Genomic DNA, 22,732 nt, shown 5'->3' on the forward strand with positions numbered 1-22,732 from the left:
CAGTGGCCACAGCGTGTGAGCTGTAGGTCGTCCTTCCGGCACCCTGGCCATCGGCTCGCTGGCCCCTGTCCTGCAAGGACCTTGGGCTCTGAGTAGCCGGAATACAAACCCCCTTGCTGACCACTCACCATCGTCTTTCAAACGTCTTTAACTACGACCAGAGTAAATGGGACATTTTATGGAGGTGAAGTTTCTGTTTGGGACAATAACAACTTTGGGGAGAGTGGTGACGGTTGCACACCAATGTGAATGTGCTAATGCCACCGAGTCACACACTTAAAAATGGCTCAAATGGCAAGTTTTGTTATTGTGTTACCACAATAAATAGTAAAAATATAGACTTCTCCTTATGACCCAGTTTACACATATGTAAGAAGTTTCATGATTTAGTGCATACTTATTCTGTGCCGTGCCCTAACATTTTCTGTGCTTCCCGTGTTCACTAACGACTGTCTTCACAAGGCACCCATTGGCCACGGCCTGCAGCCTGCCACCCACCCCCGTCATCGCCATCCTCCCAACCTCAATTTTGGGCAGCCCACTCTAGGACACTGCTGCGCTCTCTGGATCCCTCCTGTTACTGATCTGGTCACCCACATTACGAGCCGCAATGCACCGTCTCCTCCACCTATTTTCCGGCTACCCTTTCCCCTCATCCGCGCACCTCCTACCCTAAGCCCGTCTCACACCACGGACTTGCCCGGCAGACCCATCCCTGCGAGAGGAGACTGCGTGGCTGGACAAATGCTTTCCTCGTGGAGACCAGTTTCTAGGGCAGTGCAGCCCATGTGGCGACCCTGCACCTGCCCACCTCTCGGGTCCATTCAGGCTCCCGCGTTCCCGGAAGATGACCCTGCGCCTCCTGCTCCCACCACTGACCTTCCTGCTCCACTCCCGACCACGAGAATGCCACCCACGTCCTCCCCAGGACCTTGCAAGCAGCACCAGGACACTGCTCTGTACATGCTGAAGGGCCACCTCAGCCACGATCTCCTCTTCCTCCTGCACCCTCAACCCCCTTTACCGGGCTGTTCCATAGGAAGGAGGCACGCTGTCATCTCCACATCCCCGTTCCACTGTCTTCCTGCTTCCTGCATCAGTTCTGAGCAAGATCACTCAGGGGCAGTGGGGCCAGGCTCCCCCATTCTCAGGTTTGGCTCCAAACCACGTGACCTGTGCGGTGGCGCCAAACCTCTTGGCCGGCCCCAGCCAGACCCCACTGGACGATCGGAGCAGCATCTCCCTCCGCCACCTCTCATTTCCTCTCCTGTCCCTGTGCGCCGTTAGTCCGTGTTTAGAGGGACCCCCTCACTTCTGACGCCAACTGCAGGTTTGAGGCTCCCCGAGGCAGCTCTTTGGCTGGGGTAATTTCTTAGTACGCATGGGAAGCTGCTACACTCCCGGTTATAGTTGACAACAGGGAGGATACAGATTAGAATCAGCCATCGGGAAACACACACACTGAAAGGTCTAGGGAAGTTCCAAACAGGGAGCTCCCGGTGGTCCTCTCCCCGTGGAGTCACCCACAGCTGCCTCTCCTGGCTTCAAGGAGTGACGTCCCGCAGAGTCCAGCCAAGCAGGGGGCTCGCAGAGCCTGGGGGTTCAGAGCTTTTATTGGGGCTACTTCACACAGGCGTCATGGATCCATCCACTCCAGGATCCCACAGTGGGCGTGACCCAAAACACCCACCCTGAATCCCTGGTGGGTGCCCTCACTGGAAACCACATTGTTAGGCCACCTGGAAGGACACAGCCCCCAGGCAGGCAGACATTCGTCCCTATCAGGGCTTACCGCCTGCCTCCCAGAGCCAGAGGGCACAGGCCAGGCTCTTCCAGGTGGGGTGAAATTTGTCCTATGCAGTCCCCTTGCTTACCTCTCTCCAGACACCTGGGCTCCCTGCTGCTGCTCCTTGACAACTCTGTACTTACTGTCCCCTCCCCTGGAAGGCTCCTCTTGTTTCAGGCTTCTCCTTGAATGGGTCCCCAGCAGAGAAGCTTCGCCCTCCAGGCTCAGGGCACCAACAGCCCCCACTCAGCTTTGTTTCTTCTCCTTACCGCCCCCCTCAAAGCCTGCATTTTTTTCTTCGTTTGGTGTCCCTTCACCAGGAGGAGTCCCCTGATGGCAGGGGCTTGGTCTGCTCTCACCTGTGTCTCCCCTATTTAGAACATCTGCAGAATGAGCGAGTCCTGCAGGATGACCGAGGATTCAATGAGCTCCAAGACGACGGCCCCAGAAATGTCAGCATTCCCCCAGCTTTCCTCCCGGGATGCCCAGAGCACTGGAAGCAGTACCGAGGAGTGTGGGCAGTCGCCAAAGGCTGGCGTGCCCCAGAGGGGTGCCAGTGTTCAGGGGCATCACAAAACAGCTACCACTGAACCAACTTTGTGATGGACACTCCAGTCCAAGGCAGGTGGATGGGATTTGAAAGTAGATGAGAATATGGAACCCACGACATTGCAGACACTCTGTGGGGTGGGGACTGTCCAGCCCTGTGTGGCCCGTGGCACATGCTGGCTGGCACAGGGCTTACACAGAGGTGAATGGCTAAGGGCTGGGGCAGTTGTCCCCAGAGGAGCCAGTGAATTGTATTCCCCCAAATGTTGACGATTGTGGAGGTGGTGGTCTTTATTTTTTAATTTTATTAAAATTGATTGATTGATTTTACACAGAGAGGAAGGGAGAAATAAACATCAATTTGTTGTTCCACCCACCCAAACATTTATTCTTGTTCATTCTTGCAAGTATGTGCTCTACCAGGCATCAAACTTGCAACCTTGGTGCACTTGGACAATGCTCTACTGGACTGAGACACCCTGCCAGGGTTGAAGAAGGTGGGGTGGTCTTTAACGGGGTGATGAAATTAAAATGAGGCTGGCAGAGTGGGCCCTAATCCAGTCTGACTGGCGTTCTCATGAGAAGAGACACACAGAGAGATGGCCATGTGAGCCCCCAGGGAGATGGCGGCTGCAAGCCAAGGAGAGGGGCCTCAGGAGAAATCAAACCTGCTGGTATCTTGATCTTGGACTCAGCCCTGTAAAGAAACACACCTGTTAAGCCACCCAGCTTGGGGTACTTTGTTATGAAAGGCCTAGCAAGCTAACACTCTGGGTTTTAGTTTAGGTTGAGAATCACATCAATGATATGGAACACAAGGAAAAAAACAACGCAACACCCAGTCAGCCCTGGCTGGTGTGGTTCAGCGGATTGAGTGCTGGTCTGTGAACTGAAGGGTCACTGGTTTGATTCCCATTCAGGGCACATACCTGGGTTGCAGGCCAGGTCCCCAGTGTAGGGACACATGAGAAGCAACCACAGATTGATATTTCTCTCCCTCTTTCTCACACCCTTCCTTTCTATAAATAAATAAAATACTTTAAAAAAACCACCATCAGAACAAGAAGAAAAAATTTAAAAAATGATAGTGTAAGTATATACAGCCTTTGGGACAACTTCAATAACTCCAACATTCACATCACAGGGGTGCCACAAAAAGAGAAAGAGCAAGAAACTGTAAACCTATTTGAAAAAATAATGAAATAAAACTTCCCTAATTTGGTGAAGGAAGTAGACATGCAAGTCCAGGAAGCATAGAAAGTTTCAAACAAGATGGATGCAAAGAGGCCCACTCCAAGATGCATCATAATTAAAATGCCAGAGGTTAAAGATAGAGAATCTTAAAAGCAGCAAAAGAAAAGAAGTTACCTACAGGTGACTTCCTGTAACACTGTTAGCTGATATCTCAAAAGAAACTTGTAGGCTTGAAGAGACTGGCAAGAAATATTCAAAGTCATGAAAGGCTGGGACCTACAGCCAAGATTGCTCTACCCAGCAAAACTATCACTTAGAATCAAGGTGTAGATAAAGAGCTTCCCAGACAAGAAAAAACTAAAGGAGTTCATCATCACCAAACCATTATTATATGAAATGTTAAAAGGACTTATTTAAGAAGATCAAAACTATGAACAATAAAATGGCCAAAATACAAATCTATCAACAACTGAATCTAAAAGACAAAGTAACCAAATAAGAACAGAGACAGAATCACGAATACGGAGAGCATCTGAGAGCCAGATGGGAGGGGCATATGGGGGAATCGGAGAAGAGGGGATCAGGAAGTACAAACCAGCAGTCACGAGTAGCCGTGCAGATGTAAAGTACAGGACAGGAAATGGAGAAGCCAAAGAACATACACACATGAGCCACGGACATGAACAATGGTGGGGGGACCGTCTGAGGGAGTGGGAGGTGCCGAGTGGAGGTGGGGCAAAGGGGGAATATCAGGCTAACTGTAACAGCATAATTAATAAAATATAATTTAAAAAAATTTCCAGCTTCAGGATTAGGGAGAAAGATGTAAAAGCAGAGATGAACTGAAGGTACTGACAGAAGCGGTTGCCATGGCATCACACTGTCCTTGGAGCCTGCCACCTGCCACTGTGGTTTCTCCCTTCCTCCTACAAATGAAGGATTCCATGAGAGAAAAAATGAAGAGAAAAAACAAAGTATACGTCTTAATTAGGAATAGTCACTACTGACAGGCATTTATATTTTAAGAGTATGTATCAGTAACATACAGGGTTTCTGTAAACTTAACCGGTCACTTGGTATCCTGTTAAGGTGCTCATGTTGAATGTGGTGCGTCTGGGCTGGTGCCTCAGATTCTGCTTTTTAATTGTGAAAAAATTTACATAAAATTTACCATCTCGAACCACAGAGGCTGTGTTTTTAATGGGCTCTGGGGCGATGCTGACGTGGGGGGTCCGTGCGCGCATTAGGCTTTAACAGAGTCTCTCTTTGTGCTGCCGCCCAAGGGCAGCGGCAGGAAAACCAGACCGAGCAAGCCACACAGTGTGCTTTCCAGGAAGTTCCTGGCAGGGAGACAGGGAAGGGGCCATGTCACTCCAGAGCGTCCAGAAAGCTGCCCGACTTAGAAGCAAGGCTGGGATTTGCATGTTGGAGAATCAGAGCCTGGAGGAGGTCACTTTAAGAGGCTTAAAATTCGATCATTGCACTCTGGCTGGTGGGGCTCAGTGGATTGAGCGCCGGCCTGCCAACCAGGGAGTCGACGGTTCAATTCTCAGCCAGGGCACATGCCTGGGTTGCTAGACAGGTCCCCTTGGTGGGGGGGCACACAAGAAGGAACCACACATTGATGTTTCTTTCTCCTTCTTTTCCCCTCTCTCTAAAAATAAATAAAGTTTTAAAAATCTTTAAAAAAATTGTGTCACTGCTGTACTGACTTGAAGTTAGCCCGACCACTTCCTAACACTGGATATTGGAGAGTGCTTTACTTTGTTTTCTTTTTAATCCTCACCCAAGGATGTATTTACAGATATTTTAGAGAGAGAAAAGGAGAGAAACATCAATTGGTTGCCTTTTGTATGTCCCCTGACTGGGGATCAAACTCTCCACCCTTTGGCGTATGGGAGGATGCCCCAACCGACCGCGCACACCGAGCAGGGCTCCTTTACCTTTCTTTTGTCATTATAAATAATGCTGGTGCAAATGCCTTTGTACGTGTGGCTGTTTTCCTTGCAATTACTGTCTAGGGAAAAAAAGAATCCCAGTAATATAATTACTGAGTCGAAACACACCTTCCACCTCCTGATTGGCTCCAGTCTCTGCCAGATCCCACTGTATTCACCTACATCACCATTAGCAAGGCCAAAGGTAACATACTCCTTACAACACCACCTCTGGCTTTTATAAGTTTGCTTTTCCTGAAAAAACAACAACCAAAAAACCCCAACCCCCCCAAAAAAAAACAAACCAGAAAGAAGTGTATACACAAAAAGGACCCTCATTATCATTTTAATTTGCATTTCGTATTTACTAATGGCCCTGGAAGTTTTTCCTCATGTAAGCGGACAACATTCTTTAATTGGCTGTTAGTTGGGAACAAGGCAAATCTGTACTTTTGTGATTCATTTTGTCTTGGAAAACAGGCTTTTACTGTCAGTCGCTGAGGCAGATGTGCCGCGGCTCCTGTGCCTGCCCCTCACCCCACGTTGCCCATGCTGGTCTGGGATGAAAGCAGACGCAGAGATTTCTCGCCAGTTCTCTGGTTCGTCCAGTCACCGGACTTACTAGTTTTCTCCAACCGCCTACTGAGCGAACGCCCTGCTCTTCTAGATGCATGTGTCAGAAAAGGTACAGGTAGGCTTATTTTAGTGCCAAGATGTGGAGCTTCAAAGTCATCCCTCCTGCCCTCAGAAGAAAAAGCTGAACGGAAAACCAATGATGCCCTGGATCCATGAGAGAATTGAGGGCACAGGACGCCCCCACACCCCGACCTGTAGAGACAGGCAAACACAGAAAGGCACACAGCTCACCAGAAGCAGAAGCCACCGGGGCCAGGAACTTGAAGGAACACTCAAAGTGGCCCCTTAAATGTAAGGTTGGTGGAAGTTGGATGCTGAGTGTGGACTAATTTGAGAGTTCAAAACTCACGAGGACCCAGTCTAAGGGGGCCCCACAATTTCATGGGTTTACCTTCAGGGAGCCCCAACAGGTGCTCACAGTGAAGAATGGAACAAGATCCCCTTGATTTATTTCAAGGACAGGGAAAGTATCCATCTGTCTGCTCTCCATCGGGAAAGCCAGCCAGGTAGCCAGCCAGGGAGATGGCTTTCTCAGAGCCTCCAGCCAACAGGGCAAAGGGACCCGCCTAACTCCAGCCCCTCTACCAGGGGAGGCAGAAAGTCCCCGAGGAGCACCTACGAAGGCCACAGCCCAGGCTCATACGCCCACTAGAAGACTGAGATCTATCCCTCTGATTACCAGGGCTGCCCACTCCTCCAAGCAGCACCATCCCACCGACAGAGCTCCCGCACACCCCAGAGGTCTGCAGCTGAGAGAGTGGCGAGGCCCTGATTCCATTTAAGGCGTCTCTTGAGGTAAACCCGAACCCAACAGGGAAACGAAAGCAAGGGTGCTGGAGGCAATCTCAGCCCCTGACACCTACTGCTGAACAAACTCAGCCTAATTCCTAGCTAGAAAAACATAACTTCACACTGAGGGCCTGTCTACCTCAGTTCTATGACCCAATATATTACGTCTGGCTTTCAGCAGAAAAATCACCATCACGCTAAAAGAAAAGAAAAAACAGTCTAAAGAACAAAGCACGCACCAGGACCAGACTCAGAGACAGCAGAGATTTCGGAATTACTGGACCGGAAACTTACAACTGTGGTTAATATGCCAAAGCTCTAATAAAAGTGGACATCATGAAAGAGCAGCTGGGTAATGTAGGCAGAGCCATGCAAATTCTAACAAAGAATAAAAAGAAAATGCTAGGAAAAAGAAAACACTAGAAATGGAAAATGCCATTGGTGGGTTCATCGAAAGACCGGGCACCACCGAGGGAACAATCAGTGGGCCAGAACGCCTTGTCGGTGACCCCACGCTGCTGTGGAGGTGTTAGGTCACCTGTGGCATGGAGTTCCTTCCCCTGCTCTCTTTGGCGGCAGGAGTTTGCTCTTCTATGGTTTGTTTCTGTGACCATTCCTGGGCTCTGCTAGGGCAGAAGCATTATGCTGCTGTTCTCTGGGAGGAGACAGGTGGGGGGGGGGTCCTGGGCTGCCCCAACCTCGCTTATGCGAAGGTGAACTTTTACTGATTTCATTTCATAAAAGGGTACTGGTGATAAAAATATTTGAAAACTTAAAAACCACTGTTGTGTGGAAACTATACATGCAGCGAACACTTTCAAAGGCAATTAAAAAAAACCATAATTATTTAAAAGAGAGCAGCACTGGCTCTCGAGTGCTGTCTTCACATGTTCTCACCACTGGTCTCTTCTTGTGCCTCTGCATCTCCACCACCTCCCAGGGGAGCTGGCTCAATCTCAGAATACCCACATTTTTCTTGCCTATGAAGTCAGCCAGTTCCTGATGCTCAGAGAATGGGAATTCTTGCGTGTGGAAGTGGTAGCAACTCTGGGAAGACAGTAAAAGGGCTGTCTGGGCTTCAGAGGGAACAAAAACGGGGACACAGATTACTGGCAGTCACGGTGTGGCCACCGGTCCTTGCCTGACTCCCCAGTCTGCCTCAGGGTCAGCTCAGTGGTCCTCTGGGAGCAGCCGGCCAGCTCCTGGGCCGGCACTCGCTGTCTGCAGCCTCCCTCTGGTCCTGGTGCCCCAGGTCACTGCACCCCCCCCTTCCCACTGAGCAATGAGTCTCCCCGTTCTCCTGCCATCTCCACGGCTGACAGCAGGTTTCTGTCACCTTTCGGTCTTACTAAAAAGAGGGGGCATTGGCTTCCCTGCTCCTCTGGTCAAGGAGTTCAAGAGTAATGTTTCCCAACTCCTGTTCAATTAGACGTTCCCCTTCCCTAATGTTTTTATTCCCCATTTCTTTCTCTAGCCGGTGAGCCACGGCCCAGCGCATCATGGGCTGCTGTCCTAAACCAGCTCTGTCAGGTCACAGCACCTCGCTCTGGTCAGTTAAGTGGAAGAGCATCTCTACAGCCAACGTGTGAATGCAGGACATTGTTATATAGAGACCTCTCTCTAGACTCAATTTTAGAAATTAGGAAATGGACGATGGAGGGGAAGGGGGAAACGGGACATAATTCTTCCAGGCACTGGTGATTTAAAATGCCTTTCATTTTAAAATGAGGAGGCCCCTGTCTATTTCTATGTGTACCCACAGCACTGTGGAGGCTCACAAGCCACATAAGGGGGTGACAGTGTTTTGTAGTCTTTCTGATCCTTTCAGAAAGAGACAAAACTTGGCTTCTAAATGAGAACTACTTTTTCATATTTCTGTTGTTACCATTCAGCTTTTGAGTCCACACCATTATGGACCTCACAGATAAGACTACTGCAGCCCTGGCTGGTGTAGCTCAGTGGATTGAGCACAGGCCTGTGAAGCAAAGGGTCGCCGGTTCAATTCCCAGTCAGGGGACACATGAGAAGCACTAAGCACCACACATCGATATTTCTCTCCCTCTCTTCCCCTCTAAAGATAAATAAATTAAAAAACCTTAAAAAAAAAAGACTACTGCAAAACCAGTGGATATAGTTTCTGGCCTTTTACAGTTGTAAGGTTTCCTCTCTTTCTTCAGAGATCTGCAACATCAGGGATTTCCTTGAAGGACAGCCCAAGGCTGGCTCTGCATCAGGTACACGGCGGGCACGCAGTGCTTAGATGACTAGTAAATCAGCATCGAGGCAAGTAAAACGAAGCCCACACAACTGGTTTCTTCCACTGGGCGATTTGCAACTGAAGGCAGACCAGGTCTCTTCCTTCCTTGCTGCTACCGACTGTCTCATGTCACATGAAAAACCAACAGCGTGACAAAGCCCACCGCGAGCCACACAGTTTTCACCCCACTCTGGTGACTTTCTGAGCCCCCCAGATATCCCCCAGCTCCTGATGCTGGGAGTGCCTGTGAGATAACAGAAAAACCTGTATTGCTCTCAGGCCCTGGTTCCTGACACAGGGCTTTTAAAACCCATGTCATTTTCCCGGTGGACAGGGCACTAGGAGCATCTTCTGTTCAAATTGGCCTTTGACCTGATTCCTGACACTGGGCTCCTGCAAACCCTATGGTTTCCTGAGTGCTGGGCGCATCTTTTGGTCTAATGAGGCCACCCGGGGTGGGCTCCTGGGTGAGTGCTGGTCACTGGAAACACCAGGCCATGATCAGAAGCTTGGAAATTCCAGTCCCGTCCCTCATTCTCTTGAGAAGGGGAAGAGCTGAAAATGGAGTTAATGATCAGTCACACGTATGTGAAGCCTTCATAAAACCCCCAAAGTATGGGGCTCGAGGAGCTTCCACACTTTGGGAGGTTAATGTGCCCCAACTCAAGGAGGACAGAAACTCCTAAGCTTGCTGGGGACCCTCCCAGACCTTGCTCTACGTATCTTATCTGGCTGTTCATCAGTATCGTCGTATAAACTGGCAAACCAAGTTCTGTGAGATGTTCTCCTAAATTAGCTGACCCCAAAGAGAGGGTTGTGGGAACCTCCGATCTACAGCTAGTTGGTCAGAAGCCCAGGTCACAGCCTCGGCTTGTGACTGGCATCTGAAGTAGACAGGGGTGTGGAGTGGGGGGGAAGTAGTTTCTTGGGACTCAGCCCTTAACCCGTGGGATGTGATGCTGTATCTCTGGGTAGAGGGCATGATAATAAAGTTGAATTCTTGGATACCCAGTTGTCCCAAGAATTGCTTCGTACTGTATGGAAAACCCCACCACACCAATGTTGGAAACTTGGGTACCAGAACCCACACAAGCTTCATTTCAAAGAACAGGACGGAACCTGAGCACTGCCTTCCACATTTCCACATCTCCCACCACATCCCCTGCACGCCAGGCCCCCTCACAACTGCACGCCAGTCCTCCTGCCCAGTAATCTCGCCCTCTGCCCCGAGTCCTCTCAGTCCCCTGCTCTATAACCAGCTGACACCACCACCAGAGAAAAACTGTGCAGCTGCCCAGGTCTACCGCACTCCACACAGACTCGGCAGTGTTGCCCCAGCCTGCCCCCCACAGTGCTGAGCACCCCCATTTCTGTTTGTCTTGGTTCTTCTTAGCTCTTCCTCATTCTCCATAGACTGTTTCCCACTTCACCTGAAACCACACACCCCATTTCTTCCTCTCCACCTAGAAAATAACCTTTTGTTTTCAGCGCCCCCCTGGCACCAGATTCAGAAAGAGCCCCCACCTCCCATGCCCACCTAGACCCTCCCTTTACCTGCCCTCAGTCCTGCAAGGCCCAACTCCATCGTCCCCTCTGCCCTTCCTCACTTAGACTCAAGACAGTCAAGCCTGTGCCCCACGAACACCAATCCTTTCACTGCTCCCCTGTGGACACACACCTCCTCCACCTGCTTTTTAATCAAGATCTGGGTTTGGTTTCTGCGCTTGTCAGAGGACTGCTCTATAGTCATGAGCCGGCTCTGAACACCTTGGTTCTGATCAAACACAGCAAACGGACCACCCAGGAGGCCGGTCCACCATTGACTAAAATGTCTGCGTTAGTGCCCAGGCAAAGAGCTCATCGCAATTAAAGTGGGAAAGAACATGATTATTAGATTTCTGTGTTAAATAAGGAAGATGACTGTTTTAATCACTGTCCATAGGATTTAGGCAACGAAGTGTTAATCTGTCAAAGGGAAAGCAAATGCCATACTCCTATGACTGTTTCAAAAAGTCATTACACACTCCCAGTTCAGGGGGGATCAGCCCAGTTTCCTGCAGGAAGTTGCAGACAGGTAGGTTTTCCTCTCTCAGATGAACAGAAAGCAGTTGGTAAGATTAGCAGACATTTTAGTGCCACCTTAATAAAATTTTAAAAACAATTTAGGAATATCTGCTACTTACTGAACACTTGTTTTAAAATTTTTATGTTTTCATTTTTTCAGAGAGAGGCAAAGAGAAACACTGATTTGTTATTCCACTTATTTGTGTGTCCATCAGTTGTTTCATATTCTGCACTCTGATCGGTCAACCCCACAGCCTTGGTGGATGGGGATGATGCCCTAACCAGCTGAGCTCCCCGCTGGGGCCTGAGTACTTGTTTTGAGGCCCTACACTAGACAGCTGAACTGTATCTTCACAGTCCTTACCATGGCCCAGAGAAGGCTATTGGTTCCATAAAACAGCTGAGGGACCGAAGCGCAGTGCAGCACAATGACCTGCCGAAAGCCAGCTGCAGTTATAAGCACAGGGCTGGTTTTGAACCCAGTTTCATGGGCCCAAAACCTGTACTCTTTCTACACTACTACACCAGAAACATTTCTAATGTTTTGTCTTGTAAATACTTCACCACACGATGTCCAATACTGACAAGAACCACATGTCCAAGAGTCCCTAAAACAGTCGTAATTTCTTGGTCTGACAGAGGCTGCCAACGACACCCGCCCTGGTGGCAGAGTTCCTGAAGTTCAGGAAAGTGAGTAGAGATGCACGTGAGCACTGCACGAGGACCCTCAGCACCACCTTCTTTCCTCCCCTTTAGCCAGTGGTCTACAGAACAAACTGGAAAACGCGACAGAGCACTAAAACCCCAATGAACTCCAGCGCACCAGCTTATGGTTCTATCACTAATAAGCAAAGTCAAATTAGGAAGATTCACTTATCTTGGAAACATACTAATAAAGGACTACATGAGTTCATATTTTCACACATAAAATTCCAATTAAAATGTATATGCACAGTACCATGTTATTTTGGTAACACAGGGACACAATTTAATGATTCTAATTTCTTTGTAGTTTTTTACAAGTCAGGTGCCATAACATTCAAATAATCCATCTTTTAAAAAGTACGTTTACAACATCAAAAGAATTAAGATGAAATATAAACCTTTCTACTTACAATTTTTATACAGATTAACCAAATCACAGATACCACAAATAAATGTTAAATTGTAACAATATAATGAATAAACATTCAGATTCTTAATAAAATCTTCCTTTAACTTCTTTTTTAAAACTTACCATTATACTAAATAATCTATGCAGAGTTTGGGGGTACAATACCAAGAAGGCACCAACAGTACAAAGCAGATACAAAGCAGTTTCAGGACTTTCTTGAGTGCTCTACACAGATAAACAGCACGAAAAAGGCAACGAGCTCTAGGTGAGCCTGGTGCAACCCCACAGAATTCCCTCAGATGCTCAGCCGTTTCTGACCCATCCTGCCGAGCTGGACTATAGTGAGAGAAACCACAGACTTACTCCACTGCTACACGCATCTCGTCTGCACTACGGGAGTATCATATTTCAAACACCAGCACAACAATTTTAAAGCACAAATGCTTTAAAAATGTATAAGCAAAAGGATTGCTCAAATTTTCAAAACCACTACATTTACAAAAATATTTCCCTTAAACTTGGGATTACTCCAAAACATTGATTTACAAATATAAAAGTATTATGGAAGGACCCAAAGCATGTGTGCATTATGTATGTGTGTATTAACATACTGTTACCACACTATATAAAAGTTACCAATTTAAAAACCGTATTAACAGATAAGCAAATAAAGGTAAAAGTCACTTCTGAATGGTCTGAATATTACGTGGCATGCGGCGTGGGCAGTATACCAGTGACTCTTTAGAAACAACCACCGATGAACCACGTGTGGCTCCTGAAAGCTAACAGGTACCGACCGCTACACCTGTGCCTGCAGTGGAAGGAACCGCTGCCAACAGACCGAGCACTGTGCACGGCACACAAACACGACAGCGGTCTTCGCCCCACGCATCAAAATGGCCTGTGCATCTCTGTCATCGGCTCTGAGACCTGTGTTGGCCCAGGGTCACCATGAGTTCTTTCAAACCCACTGCACCAGCTTGGTAGGCATTTTATTTCATGCTAAATGAAAGGACTGGAATGTTTCAACAGGAGTTTTTTGCTTACATTTTAGACACCAAAAAAGCCACCAGTCTAAATGCTTATGTTCGGTATCACCAACATACATTTATGAACTAATTTGTACATTTTTAGAGATGCAAGAAGATCCAAATGATGAGTCTTTCACATGTAACAGCTGGTACTTTCTCACAGGTACCTTGTTTATGACAATTCTCTGACCTATTAAATCAGGTTTGGCATGATTAATAAAAAGCACACAACGTATGGTTACAGTGATTCTAGAATGCGGTTAGCGGTTTCATGCCATTCTGACTCCAGGGTACCAGCAAGGAGGATGAAAAAGAGCCCCGTCCCCAGGGATTAGTAACCAAGGCTATGGCTTTCTATTTAGAGAACTGCAGATTAACCTCCTAATAACACTAACATTCCATCTAAAAACAAAGAAACAAGAGTAATAAAACCGTCAATGCTCCTTGTAAAGTGAAAACTGACTTATCAGAGTATCAAGTTAGCAGTCAAATCTGCACCCTGTCAGTGCTGTGTGGGCCTGGACGTGGCAGCTCTGAGCATGGAGGTGAAGCTCATGCATTTCCGAGCAAGAATGTGATTCTGGTTTCTGAGGATGAGTCAGCTCTCCTGGTTCAGCCTGTGAGGCATGAGCATCAGCACCCTGGGCTGGGGCGGGTGGGCCGAGGAATGCTGAGCAGCCCTTCTGAGTGCTCAGCTGTGCCTAGCACACAGGCAAGCCCTCTTTAGAAAGAACCAGAGAATCCAACCTGAGACATTTGGGTTTCTTCACTAGAGTCTGACAATATTCTAATATGATATGAGTAAAGAAACAGGTCAGAACTGATTTCTCTGCTGTGCAAGAAGAAAAAAAGGGAAAAAATGCTTTCTAAATCATTTCATGTAAACCAAAGTGTTGGTGCAGCGCTTGGGTGGGAAGGTGAGGCCTGTAAGCACTTCCGCTCTAAGCACGAACTAAACCTGACTGTCCATTCGGACACACTTATCCAGAGGAAATCAACACTGAATCTTAACATGAATATGAAGATAGAAGATGTACATTTATTTCCATGAATTACAAGTGCATTTCTGTTCATATTAGCAGGCAGTCTTTATATAACCCATTCTTCATTGCTGTCAAAAATCAAACAAGAAGAGAAATGAAAAGCTAAAAATAGAATTATTCCTAAGTGATCTGCTGAAGAGCATTTTCCGTGGAACACAACTCAGAGGTAACAATAGATTTTTCATTTCAATCATAGGCATGTGGCACTTGGACAGTCATCTCTGCACAGAAAGCTGTAACAGTCATGCGAGGGTACAGTAATTATTGAACAAGGCAAATTTCTCACCACAGAGAGCAGTGGGGGAGTCAAGAGGAGGCACCGCACTGGGACAGAACACCGAGTCAACGCCACAGTGCACAGTGGCAGGAACAAATACTTAGATCAGGAAAATAAGGGACTGAGCTCCGAACATGACTTAGTGCTAGCTTTGTCTGATGGGCTTAGCTCAGCAGTATCAGAAACATTGGAGAGCACTTGATGACAGAACAGTGCTTCATGTCATGAGCTCATGAAGGCTTTATTACAAACTGTTATATCGTAGGTTGAAAAATGAACTTGAGATGCTGACATGCTGTAGGAGGAAAAGAATTGTACACTTTCTCATTTGAAGACGCAGTGTTCACCCTCTGCTAAATCCCCAGGCATCCAATGTGGTTACACTGAATGTGGCACACCATGTGAAGTAGCTTGGGGCATGGGAACCCCTGGGATGGAGCTCCGCCCAGTGACATCAGGCAGCCTACTGGCTACTTCTCCAGATACTTTCCTCAGCGCCCTGCTGTGACCTTTGTCTCTCACTAAATCCCCAGTGAAGCTGCCTCTTTAAAGCTTTTTGCATAAGTCTTGCAAACACTCTGTTCTGCATATAACACGTTTTGGCAAGTGTTATACCTCCATAAATGGTACAAATAACCAAAGTAAATCTACAGAGTGAAGTTGCTAAGTGCAGTACCTTTCTTTTATTTAGAAAGATGACTGAGTTTCCTAAAAGCTGGGCAAACAGCACATACCTTAAATGTTAATGACTAACACGATATGAGAAAAGATGCTGACAAGTGCCCCCAAGATTCCCAGTATGGGAGCACTTGCTGCCGGCTGCAACGTCATCCCAGGTGTTTCCACGAGTTCCTGCTCTGGGGAAACAATTACGGTGAAAAGGTGAAGTGCAAATAAGGGGCTGTCACTGACTTAAAGTGCCCAAGGTAGTAGCCTTCCCTATCATAAAGTGTGATGCCAGTGACGAGAGCCAACGTGAAAAAACGATCTCTGGTGCAACTGCATGGGTCAGCAGGGCGTCATGTAAGCAAGGATTCGGGGGGAGAGAGAGGAACCACTGCATCTTCCAAACCAGAAAGCGATTAGTGACTAAAGCAACGGTGAGCAGTAGGTGCACTGAAAGTCCATACTGCCACAGGTCACCAGTGGGTGACACACACAGGGGTGCCAGAAACAGTTCTCTGGACTGAAGGAATTCTTTGAAAGCATAAAAGCCACAACTACCAGAAACCGCTCCTCCGAATGGCTCAAAGGAGTCAAGATGGGTAAGCTGAGACAGGCTGGAGACAGGACCAGGGTCAAGAACTGGGAAGAACACCGATGTCTGAGCACGTCCAGTCCTCTGAGCCCTTGTCCTATTGAAAAATAAACAAACCTGTGAGTTAAGAATGAATCACATTAAAACATCAGCAGCAGCACTAGGAAAATGTTCACATGTAAAGAAAGAACCATATTAAAGCATCACCACAACATCATGGAAAAAATAAAGTGAAAAAGCAAAAACAAACAAATAAATAAATAAATACCCATCCAACCAACCCTGCAACAAGGTCGTTTTACTTGAACCACTTCAGTGTAACGTGGCAGTTCTGAAGAGGAAGGGCTGCTCTCACTTTGAAGGCACTTCTCAGACATTTCTCAGGGGATCTTTCCTTAACACTTAGAAGACACACACACACACACTCACTCACAGGCTGGCTGGCTTCACTATGGCCAAGACACCTGTTATTAATTACCGACCCACCATGCTAATGTCCAAATCAGAATCTGAGGGTCTTTGTAATATAATATGAAGCAAAAAAAACTCTTCCTTCTCCTATTCTTAGTAAGTCTCTTTCTCTCTGGATGACCAGGGAGGGCAATATCAACTACACGGTAGCAGAATGCGTGTTGTTATTAATGCTCAAGTTTTCTCTGCGATAGAGAAGAACAGCAAAACAAAGTGCTGGGTGAAAGAGTAAGGGTGGTGGGCCCAGATTCTAGAAAGGCAGGGAACTGTGCCATAGTTCCCATTGGCAGGGGAGTGTTCTGATGATCCAGGTCAGAGGTGAGCTGACCTCCAAGACAGGACCCTGAAGGGCATCAGGCGACAACGCGCTGACAGCCTTCGCTCATTGTCTACACAGGACTCATCTGGCCCTCCAGATGTTTGCAAATGGGACGCCTCTGAGCGGTCCACGAGGAGTGTCACTATATTAAAGTATAAGAAGCAGACTCCCCCCTCATTATCCTAATGTCTCTATTTTACTTGGAGAAATTACATTCCAAGTCAGATCTACTATAACTACGCAATAGGCTCATGGTTCTCAACTGCGAGCCTCAGAACCCCTTGGAGTGCTTGTTCAGACAGACTGCTGGGGCATGGAGTGGAGACAGACCACACTTTTGAGAAACGCTGCCTAAGGCACCCAACTGTACACAAGGAATTAACTTCAGCCCTAGGTCTCTTAGTTTTGCATCATCCTTGGGAGAAATGAAAACACTGCCACTCAAAACATGTTGTATGGTATTGGTTCTGATGAGGAAGCATGGTTAAGATGGCCAGGAAGGTCACCAAATCTGTCAAAATCAGACGAGATCTCTTTGCAGACCCTTACTGGTGTGAAAGGTTGGCTAGTATGATGACATAGCAAAATGTCACTATGCTATTTCACAAGTGCTTTCAGATGGATGGCTTTTGTCCACCACTCAAGGTTCAGGACAGGTATGGCGCAATTGTGTGATGAGGGTGTTGTGGCCCAATTGTGTGACGAGGAGATAGGCTCAGATATGGGAAAAGACCTCCACCTAGAAGTATGCCATTTGGAACTGCAGCCGAACACAATGACTATAAGTCAGTTGAGATCTTAGAAACTTCCTTTGAAATAAATGAAAAAAAAATAATATGGGCCGAACAGATGTATATGAGAAAATAAGCAAAGTAAAACATTAATCATAGAATCTAGGTGGTAGAAATACGGGTATTTATAGTACAACTTTAAACTTCTCAGAATTGTTAACAATTGTCATTTAAAAAATACTGGAAAAAAAAACACGCTATAGGCATGTACTGTGCTTTCTGTGACTCTTGAGGAAGTGACCTAAACACAGAGCGACTGTCTTCAGAATTGGGGTGGACCCTGGGAGGGCCATGGTCCTTGTCTGTTAACTGAGACTTCAGGAGGCATTGAGCCAGCAGCCATGGCATGTGGCCCCAGAAGAACCCTTGCCTGTGCCTTGGTCCCCGTGTTCACTGCATTGCTTCTCCTCCTGAAGCCTGGCCAGTTGTCCCATGGATTCCCCAACACCTTATTGCCCCAAGTCACTGCCCTAATGGTTCAGGACCTGAAACCACATTTAGGGGAAAGGTAGGCCCCCTGGAGAGCCTGGGCTTCAGCCTCTTCATAGCCTGACTCTTGTGGGGCTCCCATGCAGGCCTGTCTCCCTGGCTCCATACTGCATGTTTCAGCAGCAGAGTGCCCCCTTTGCAGCACTGTGATATTGGTCCCCCTCAATCTTTGCAGCCTGTATCCACCCATGATACAGCACTCAGCTTCTTGTTGTCTCCCATGTCCAGCCATCAACTTTGGGAAAGCAAAGCCTGGGTCTTCCTTGTACTCCTCTTTTGTTTCCCGGACCTGGCTGGCACCAGAAAGTGCTCAATGGTGATTAAACGAGTGAAGATGAATTGATAACTGTGTCAACCCCAAATGCTCTTATACACTAAAAACATGTATGACAGTTCTGTCCCCTACTAGACCATGTGATCTTTGAGGTCATGTTCAAGTCTTACTTGTTCTGCGCAGTCGGGTGTCTAACACAACCTGGCTTACAGTACACCGCTGTATGTGTGCCCTGAAACAAGGTGTTGGGGAAAAACAGCCACCAGCTGGCTTCAGTGATGTGACCTGTGAAAAGGACTGTGAAGGAAGAAAATCAACAGGCACTGCTCAGCTTAACCTTCTAGGTGGGGGGCCACTGAACCTGCTCTGTAAAGGGCCAGATAAAACGTTACTTACAAAACCCAGTGGTAGCCTATCAGTGTGCATGCAGTCTGACCTTGCGTGGACATGGGGAGGGAAGAGCAGGCTCTTGGGAAACAAGAAACCTTGAGAGGCTGTTCATCCTACTGAGAGCACTGAGCAGAGGGGCCAGGAAGGAAACCCCATGGGGACTCAAAGTTAAGGTGTGAAAATGGGTGGGTCCTGGGGACTGACTTTCTATCAGCAAGTGACTGTGTAGATTACATGTAACAAATACTTCAGAAGATTGCCATACCTATGTCCTATGCAAATGTAAATGAATTCAGCTCTCACTAGATTCTGTTGTCCTCAGTCCCATGCTAACCTCTTCTTCCTTCTCATTCAGACTCTTCCCAAGGGCGAGTTTATTAGAGCATAACTGGTGTTCTTAGGTAAGCATGGGTTTCCTCAACCCTTCACATGCTTCAAGTGTATCTTTTAGGGTGTGCCCAGTGATAACACAGGGCCTAACAGTGCCAGCATCATCCCCCTGCCCCCGGCCCCCAGCTGCTGGGTTCAGAAAATTTGGAGTCTTTCAGATTTCTCCATTCTCCCGAATTCACTGCTTCTCTCCACACAGCCCTAGTCTTAGCCTAGTCATTTGGTCTGTTTTGAGTTCATCTCCCACCCAGACTTCTCCAACCCTTCCTACTTTGGTGTCAGACTCCTGAAAGTACCATTTTCCATCCCCCAAACTAGTAGAGTCCATACCCCCCAGTTCCCAGCCCTCTTACTCTGCAAGGCTCTCTGAGGTTGAGCTGGCCATGTCTATTCTCACCTCTTTTCTACCCTTCCCTCGCTTGTCCTGTCCTTAATGACAAGGCTAGAAATCTGTCAACTGCATTGCTGAAATTTCTTGGTGGCTGGTCTCTGGGGAGATTCTGCCAATACTGGCAATGAAAGAAAAAAAGTCATACTTCCTCCCCCTTTCTGCTCCTAATCACACATGGCTTTTTAGGAGAAGGAGTGGCTTCTAGGTTTTAGAAGCACTGGCTAGTGATGGTTTCAGGCCCTCAAGGCAGTGGTAATACAGGCTCCTGACCCCTCTTCAGTGACAGTGATGCTCTAGCAGATGCAGTGACAGCAGGTGCTTAGCACCTGCCTTGTGTGGTGATCAAAGCCCCTGGCTAACACCATTTTCCTTCTTGCTCCTTTGGCTGAAGACTAGGGACAGCTTCCTGGTCTGCAGGTCACCCCATCTCCCTCTTTTTGCTCTTCAACCCTTCAAATGCCTTCTGACCAGTTCCATAACCTCTATTTAAAATACTTCAAGCCTGGCTGGTGTGGCTCAGTGGATTAAGTGCCGGCCTGCAAACCAAAGGGTCACCGGATTGACTTCCAGTCAGGGTAGCACATGCTTGGGTTTCCAGTAGGGGGTGCACGAGAGGCAACCACACACTGATGTTTCTCTTTATCTCTCCTTTACCCTCTCTTTAAAAACAAACAAATAACAATAAATAAATAAATAAATCCACTTCAAGCAGCTTCTACTTTCGAGCCTGGATGTTGCCCAACAGAGTCAACCAGGGACCAACCCTCAGCCTGAGCCATTGTCCCAAGGCCTCGTCATACAAAAATGAAAATGACAGGGCATGAGAAAATGGAACAGAGATGCAGCTAAGAAACTCCCAAATGTGCACCGCTGCAGAATCCACTGTTACATCACGTCACCAGGGTGGTGGCTTCCTATTCCAACACAAGCACAGCACCCCTGGGCCCTGTCTGCACTCCGCACAAGATGCCACTACTCACCACAGGGACACCTCCACTCCCTCCATGTCAGCCTGTCTGAAGCATTTCCCCAACAAATGTTTCAACTCTGGGCTGTAATTGTTTACTTCACTCTTCTTTTCAACAGAGGTCTAACATAAACTTTATTCACTTTCCTCTTCCATATATTCTCTAAAATCAAGATTTGCATGTATTTTTTTTGAGAACTTGTTTTTTAAAAAATCTACCAATATCACTGTATTGTCCATCACATCCTACAATCTAACCTTATGGAGCTTCCATGAAGGCCCATGGAAATCCCTCTTTCTTTTAAATAACTTTTAATTTGTATCCCTTCTCCTTCACCAGCTTTTATTATACAGCCAAAGCTATAGGTACCTGACAACTTTAAGATCTGTATCCTGGCTGGAATCTAGCAGTCTCTTCAAAAATGAGTTCTTTGAGCTTCTCCTTAGGCAAGTCATCCAATTCCATGTCAAACTTGAATGGTGCTTCAGCAATGGGCTTTAAGAAGAAACAAAATATTTACTAAACAACAGTTGTTATGGTTAGGGAAATTGTTTATTGATTCTTAAAATGACTATGGCTTAGAAATTTATACAAGACTGATGTACTAAAGACTGAGAATCATGGTAAGTAGGTACTTGTGCCCCAGATGCCTGATAGTGCACTCCGTACGAGTACTTAATAAATGGACGGGGAGCAAATGAGTAGAGTAGTCATCTAACCTTGTCCTAGAATAATTTTCAAATGTTTTAAGGCACCGAAAGTTAAAAATCACAGAAACTTGATGTGTAGGGGTGCTGGTGATGGTATATTTATATGATCAAAACCCATGCTAATCAGGTAGATGCATTTGATTAAATACATCACAGTATCTTCATATGTAGAAATATTATGGAACTTAAAAATGCAACTGAAAGGATGACTGATATCATAGTAAAATGCCCATGTTTGTGTTAAGCAGGATGAACCCTATTTTATTTTAAATTTAGATATAGATATCTAAATTTAGATATTTGATATCTAATCAAATTTAGATATAGAAATATAAGACTGGGTGGGATACACTCCAAAATTTTAATAATAATAACTATAACAAAACTACAAAGTGATCTTCCTTGTATTTTTCCTTTGTTTCAATTTAGTGCTCTCTATAAACAGCCAGCAGACTTCCCCCTTCTGTGCCACTGCGGGACAGCTGCCACTTGCACAGCCCCAGGGCACGGATGCACGGGGGTGGGTGGGGGGGTGGGTGGGGTTTGTGTGTGTGTGTGTGTGTGTGTGTGTGTGTGTGTGTGTGTGTGTGTGTGTGTTTCTTGCAGCACCAGCTACCAAATCTGGGCCCTGCTGCCTGGGGAGGACCTGTGAAAGTGCTATCAGAAAACTTTTTAAGTATAGGTTTGAACTATTTATGTCAAATAACTCCCATATATAATCACTTACCAAAAAATGAAGTTAGTCATTATTATGTATATTTTGATTTTTAATTAACCTCTAATTCTATGTTATAGAACTAACCTAATAATAATACAAGTTGTTGATCATTGGATGTCTAGTAGTTATTCATGCATTTTTCACACCAGACCATTAGGGGACAGAAATGTGGACTCCAAACTGTACTAAGCTTTGGCCTCTTGAAAGGGGGAAAAGGATTCGTGTCCGTTAGAGAAAATCAAATGGCTAGATCTCTGTAACGATGACTCTGTGTGGGATCACACTAGGGGTCCCACCTACACCATCCTTCTAACCCTCCCAACCCCCCTGGGTATGGGGTAGCACCCCAGCCTATGATTAGAACACAAGGCCTATGGAAATCTCTAGCTCACAGGCCTAGCAAAGGCTCCAAAAGGCATACTCTCAGATAGTTCGCTGTTACTACGTTGCAGGTATTTTTGCAAAATGCCTTAATTGTTTCTGGAGGGGATAAAGGTAAAAGGGAAACCTGATTAATTAATACTTCCTCTTTTTGATTTCTTCTTTCTCTGTATCAGCCACTGGCTTTTATAGTTTTTCCTCTCCTCTTCCATTTTCCCCTTTAATTGTAATAAATTCCTTGTGGCTCTCTCTCTTTTTAAAATAGGAGTGTGAAGGCTTGTTTTCTGCACATATGAGCCTCCACTAGAAACAGCTCAACTCTGGTTCATAATTGCATTTTCCTCTGCTATCTTTAGCTGGATGTCCAGAATGCTCTGGTGAGCCGTCACGCTGATCTCTAAATTCATCATTTCTTACCACAATAGTCTCTTGTGTCCCCATCTTCAGGGAGGCACACCAGACATGAAGTCACCAAGCCACACTGGGAACTGCCCAGGCTGACCCC

At 46.7% G+C, this 22,732-nt stretch overlaps 1 protein-coding gene across 1 annotated transcript in view; it reads right to left on the reverse strand.

The window, feature by feature from the left end:
• Nucleotides 1–12,177: 12,177 nt before the first annotated feature.
• The window catches only part of MAPK1 (mitogen-activated protein kinase 1), an 82,273-nt gene continuing 71,718 nt past the window's right edge, over nt 12,178–22,732 (reverse strand). The window contains exons 8-9 of the mRNA XM_037067474.1: nt 20,788–20,913; nt 12,178–16,032 (exon numbers count right to left, since the gene is read on the reverse strand). Of these exons, the coding sequence (XP_036923369.1) occupies nt 20,797–20,913 (117 nt within the window). The 3' untranslated portion in view covers nt 12,178–16,032; nt 20,788–20,796. The remainder of the gene's footprint in view (nt 16,033–20,787; nt 20,914–22,732) is intronic.

This window comes from Sturnira hondurensis, unplaced genomic scaffold (assembly GCF_014824575.4).
Source record: "Sturnira hondurensis isolate 20B ecotype Veracruz unplaced genomic scaffold, ASM1482457v3 Scaffold0017254, whole genome shotgun sequence".
Taxonomy (NCBI): Eukaryota; Metazoa; Chordata; class Mammalia; order Chiroptera; family Phyllostomidae; genus Sturnira; species Sturnira hondurensis.